The sequence below is a fragment of the Callionymus lyra genome, chromosome 17, assembly GCF_982586985.1.
Source record: "Callionymus lyra chromosome 17, fCalLyr1.hap1.1, whole genome shotgun sequence".
NCBI classification, from domain to species: Eukaryota; Metazoa; Chordata; class Actinopteri; order Syngnathiformes; family Callionymidae; genus Callionymus; species Callionymus lyra.
Window position 1 is genome coordinate 566005 of NC_141834.1, and position 5780 is coordinate 571784.

Genomic DNA, 5780 nt, shown 5'->3' on the forward strand with positions numbered 1-5780 from the left:
GAAAATAAATGAATGATTCCTGCCTATTGTTTGTGGTTTAATTGATTCTGTCGTGTCAAAACGTCTTGTAATGAGTAGAAGAGACAGGAGACCCAGGAGAGGATTTAAAATGTATAATAACCAAAAATGAGAAGTTCAAAAAGTTTTAATCTACAGGAAAACTAAGGTAACAGGCAAAGGGCAAACAGGAAGGTAAACATAGGTGAAAGGAAATCCAACAGAAAATCCAACAGAAGACAACAGTCAGAAATCCATTGAAAAAGTGAATGTACCTTCAGGTAAATCTTCATCTCCTTAGATCTTGAAAAAATAAGATATGGTGTGATCAATAATATACTTCAGGTCTGCTGGATAAAACCTTGGGTCAACATCAGGAAACAAGTAAGAAACAACAACATGACAAATAGGATTTGGTGTTCTTCACTTTTTTTGGGGCCTACAGCTTTTTTGATCACCAGGTTTTAATGAGAACTGAGCACATATTGTATACCTCAGGATTTATAGAACTAAAAAGATTTTAAGATTGAAAATGGTATTTTACTTACACTAAATTGGAATTGGTCACTAATCAAGCAGGTGGGTAAAAGACAGGAAGGAATACTCACTGTATTAGCATTACAGTTTTCAGGTTTGGCCAACAAAACTAACAATTTAAGGACATGGTGGCAAATAACAATATGAAACATTTACTTATTTTATTCATACAGGGTTCCATATCATCCTTCTGCATTATTTTACACACTATAAAGTTTTTTCCCACAATACAAGCAGATATTAATTGTAATGTATGTGCCTCGCTACGAAGCAGTAGATACTTCAGGAATAAAAAACAATTTCATATTCATCTTTCAGACTTTTCTCACAACAAACTGTCAGAGTCACAGTCATGCAGTGGTTAATGGCAGCAGGTCACAAATAGATGGTCACTGTTCTCTGACCTCGACCAGCCTCTGCAGTGGAACTAACTGTGGACTGTCAGTGCCTTCACATAGCGGCACACCGCTCGGTGTGTGGCTGGCGATCGATAAAACCAAAGAGGATGCAAAGGAAATTTCTCTTATCTTAACAGATTTACTAATTCCATTTAATACTAACAGGAATTGCTCAGAAGATTTGTAAGGTAGGGAACAGGAGGTAAGTATCACAAACTACTTTTTGTTAAATACAACAGAGATGATTCAATACAAAGTTTTAATCAAATGTTTAGTATATATTCAAATTAATAGTAACAACGTAGTTAAGGTTGATTCTGCTTGCTGGACGAAATGTGATGAAAGTGAAGTGCTGGAGAAGAATCATTGAATGAACTTGATGACTATTTCATAGTAAATCACAAGAAGCAAGAAATAAAAACATTAAATAATTGTTTATATTTTAAAGTTTTGATTGTTTTGGTTCAATATTTAATGTATCTAGGTTTTGAAAAATAAAATAATATGTTGATTGATTTTTTGGATACAAAAGCAAAAACTCAGCATGTGTTGCTGTTTTACATTTAAAAAAGTATTGAAACAATAGCTATGTTGGCCTACTCAAGTAAATAATAATGTGATGATCCAAAATTCAAAAAAGTTAAGTAGTAAAGTTTTACAGTCATTTGTTAGATGTTTTGTTCGGTTACCAAACAAGAGAAAAGTAGCCAAATTTGCTCATTAGTAAATTAGCTAGCCAGTGGTAGAAAGCTGTTGGTTGAAAGACGTATATTACATATATTTTAGTTTGGCAATATTATTTATTATAACACAGGTAAAGAGTACAGAGATATATTTTAAACTAAATATTGTGTCTCCATTAATCCATTGTATAATACATATCATAAAGTATACAATATTTTGCTTCTTCATAAATGTAGTTTAGGAGATGCTTAATAAAGTATTTTATTATATTTCCATGCATGTTTACAAAAGGTGGTGTCAGTAAAATAATTAAAAAAAAGTTGTTTTATTGAAAAATGCTTTTAACTACAAGCTTTTTCGATAATGTATTCATGTCCATCCATTAGCAGAGTAGGTCACAACAATGAGCATCCAGTCTGCCATCAACAAAGAGATATTCATCCCTCATGATGAACGTCTGCTGGTGGTGGTGGAGGTGTGGAGGAGGAAGAGGAAGAGGATGTCCTTCCTGCCAGCTGGAGAGAAAGACTACAGCACATTTATCTGTGTGTCAGGTACAGTTTGAACCCCTTGTTTTTTTTTAAAAGGATTGAATGTTTGATGACTTCTGGTGTCTCTTACAGTGACCAACAAACAACCACGGAAGCTCCTCATCACCAAAGTCAAGCAGTTTGTTGGATCTGACACCTTCAAAAAGAGGTCCAATTGGTCAGTGGACCAGCTCAGACAGGTCAACGGGATCAACCCCAACAAGGTCTGCAAATAATTCAGAACCTGCCAGTTCTCTTTTGATTTTTCTCTTCTCCTTCAGGACAGTCCAGAATTTGACCTGGTCTTTGAAAGTGAGACGGACCAGTGGGTGGCCAGATCTTCAGCAGAGAAATGCATCTTCATCCAGATCCTGTATCACGCTTGCCGGACCTACTGGGAGGGGAAGTTGGGGAAACCAGGCAGTGTTGTGAAACATAGAAAAGCTTCTATAAAGGGAACGATCACTCAGAGAGGAGAGCAACATGTAGAAGATGACCCCATGGACACACTGTCTAGCTCAGCAGTGAAAGCGCTGCAGGCTAGAAGGAAAAGTATTTCTCCAACAAAACCAACCGAGTTCATCAACTGCCAGTCCAAACTTACAGGAGGTAATCATTAATCACCTTCATTGATCACAGTAAACAGAATTATTTGACGTCTTTCTTTTCCTAGACGCCTGCACCATGAACCTGCTGATGTATCGCTGCAAAGTTTTCCTTAACCGCATGAAGAGCAGGATGGCTACCAACCAAGGTCACTCCAAGGGTAAAGGTTAGTAAAAAATACATTTTGTGCAACAAAAAAAAAAGATTTATTTTGTAAATATGCTTCTGAATTAATTATATAATGGTGTACCAGTGTATATGCAACAACATAAAACCTCAACACTTACATACAACATACAAGTATAGCACACAGCCACAATAAAACAATATCTTGCCACACTTAAACACCATTATGCCTCAACAAAACAATATAAAGTCACAACACAAAAACATAAGACCAAAATAGGAGAACATTATGCCGCAACATAAAGCCACGCTAAAAAACATTATGGCACAACACAACAGCATTAAGCAATAATACAAAAACATAAAGCCACACTAATACAACATTATGCTACAAAACAACAGCATTAAGCAATAATACAACGACATAAAGCCACACTAATACAACAGTATGCTACAAAACAACAGCATTAAGCAATAATACAGCAACATAAAGCCACTCTAAAACAACATTATTCCACAACACAAAACATTAAGCCCAACATAAAGCCACACTAAAACAACATAAAGCCACACTAAAACAAAAATATTCTACAACATACAATATTATGCCAAAACAGACAACACAAAGCCACAACATAAGGCCACACTAAAACAACAGAAAGCCACAACATAAAGCCACAACTTAAAGCTCCACTAAAACAAAATAAAGCCACAACACAACAACATTATGCCACAACACACAACATTATGCCAGAACACAAAAACATAAGGACACAACTGACAACAATATGCCAGAACACAAAAACATATAGACACAACATAACAACATTATGCAACAACACACAACATTAAGCCACAACACAACAACATGAATCCAAATGACATTATGCCACAATGTCACCGACTGGACTCCGGATTCTGAGGACTTCTTGCTCACAGACCCAGTGACTGAAGCAAAAAGTACAGAATTGTCTCAATATGTGTACAAAGTATTGCTACTTTTTTCACTACTTAACACTTGTAAGTGATGTCATCCGATCCATCAGCAATATGAATTGAGAAAAAAAAAAAAAAGGAAAATGAATTGACAAAGAAAAAAAAAGCAATATGCTATTATATTTATTTATTTTTGTGTTGTGTTTTTTTCATTGAGCTCATCATTAGTTATCTGGTGAATGATTTTTCGACTCAGTGTTCATATATTGGTTAAATATCTCCATCACTAAGGTCACATTACCATGAGCTGATCCTTCTTTTTTTCTTCTATCCGAGTTTGTCCATTCTTCATTCTGACTGCAGAAAGACAGCACTGTGCTCAGTGATGAGGCAGTCAGATGACAGGAGAAGTTGTTTATTTCGGGAGAGCGATGACAGGATCGCTGGTGTTTAGGAAGCACTGAGGGGGAGCAGCAGGAGGGGGCGGGAGCACAGGGCACCATTGAACCCGCTGACAGAGTCATGGAGGCCGAGGTGCCAGGCTGCAGCAAGAAACATTTAGAACCTTTAATCCAGATGAATATAGCTGGTAAACCAAAACAAAAATCTAACCAATTAAATGTTTTAGTAGTGTGTATCATTTTTTTCTTTCGGGCTTGATCAGACTAGGGTAAACTTAAGTTAAGATTGAAAAGAGTTGCATGCATCAGAGTAGCATGATGGGAAATGAGAACCATAACATGAACCTAATGTACGATCCTTCCAGTTAAATTGCAAAAACCTCTTCTAATTTTTGTCATCACCAGCAAAGCTTGCTCAGAAGGCCACAGGAAGCACAAAAGTAGTCCAGAGGATAAGTGTGGCTCTGGGGGAGCGAGGCCACAGGCTGACCAAGGCAGAGGACAAGACTGTGGAGCTGCTTGCTAAAGCCCAGCAGTTTGCAGATGCGACCCACAAGGTGACACCTTTACACTTTGCACTTTCACTGATTCTACTAAATAATGTTTTTATTTTTTTCCAGCTTGCCCTTAAACACTCAAAGTAGGGTTCGAGGGAGTTGCAGACACTATGCGATGTTTGACCACTAACCTTTGACCTCTTGAGCATCATTGTGTGTGTGACTAGTGATTAATAGTGCTGAGATTGAGCTGGACTTAACCTAAAGCTGCTGATGTTTTACAAACTTACCGTGAAATAAATGTAAAGCTACATTCAACATATCAAATTGAAGTTTTAATTTAAACATGTTAATTTATTTGTATGTGTCTTGTCAGCGTTTACTTGGTGCCAAGTATCCCCTACAAGTGGGGCAACTTGTGCTGAGAAATTAATGGTCTGTATGTCTGTTGTCACTTTATTGTCAATTTTGTTGACTAATTTGTCTTCACATTGTGTGTAACCAACAACTTTTATCCGTTTTTAAACTTCGTTATGACATTCACCTGATTGATTGTTTTATATCAAAAAAGCATACAGACACTAAGTGTAGTATTTATCATGTGTATGAAGGACGATAAATGACACAAGTATAAATAAATGTATAAATAAATAACAAAATGTATAAATAAATAAATAAATGTGTGGATAAATATCAATATGACTGAATTTATTTGTGTTAAAGAACGGTGGTATTTCTATGTATATATACGTTTAGTTATTTATACATTTTGTCTTTTCTTAACAATTTGAGACATTGTTATAAGGAGTAACTTAACATTGAATAATAGGCAAACTCTCTTTTTTTCTATTTATTTGTTTAGACTTGTTTATATTCTCCCATAATTGACACCAGAGAGTAACTCAGGTAGTACATTCTTCACAATGTACTACCTGAGTATTTTTACGATTTGTTAGACTTGAAGTGAGACATTACATTGTGGTTTGCTCACCCATCTGTCCAGGAAATGAATAACTCATGTACTCTGATCACAAGAATAACATTGTAAACGCAGTACAACCAGACACA

The 5780-nt window shown here is 36.0% G+C and overlaps 1 protein-coding gene across 2 annotated transcripts; it reads left to right on the forward strand.

The window, feature by feature from the left end:
* Positions 1 to 980: 980 nt before the first annotated feature.
* Positions 981 to 5409, forward strand: stxbp6l (syntaxin binding protein 6 (amisyn), like). 2 transcript variants are annotated; one of them, XM_087812833.1, is made up of 7 exons: positions 981 to 1134; positions 2003 to 2170; positions 2240 to 2370; positions 2428 to 2755; positions 2820 to 2918; positions 4621 to 4772; positions 4836 to 5409. In XM_087812833.1, exons 2-7 carry the CDS (start codon positions 2020 to 2022, stop codon positions 4857 to 4859), a joined length of 885 nt encoding a protein of 294 aa, XP_087668959.1. In that variant the 5' UTR covers positions 981 to 1134; positions 2003 to 2019; the 3' UTR covers positions 4860 to 5409. The 2 variants fall into 2 exon arrangements, with proteins under 2 accessions (XP_087668959.1, XP_087668960.1); XM_087812834.1 differs by having other exon boundaries at positions 2006 to 2170.
* The last annotated feature ends 371 nt before the right edge of the window (positions 5410 to 5780 follow it).

Excerpts from the sequence above, each read along its gene's own strand:
- stxbp6l (XM_087812833.1), top strand. The coding sequence starts at position 2,020 with ATGAGCATCCAGTCTGCCATCAACAAAGAGATATTCATCCCTCATGAT. Across the intron at positions 2,371-2,427 it reads ACGGGATCAACCCCAACAAG|GACAGTCCAGAATTTGACCT; the intron begins GTCTGCAAATAA and ends CTTCTCCTTCAG. Across the intron at positions 2,756-2,819 it reads CCAGTCCAAACTTACAGGAG|ACGCCTGCACCATGAACCTG; the intron begins GTAATCATTAAT and ends TTCTTTTCCTAG.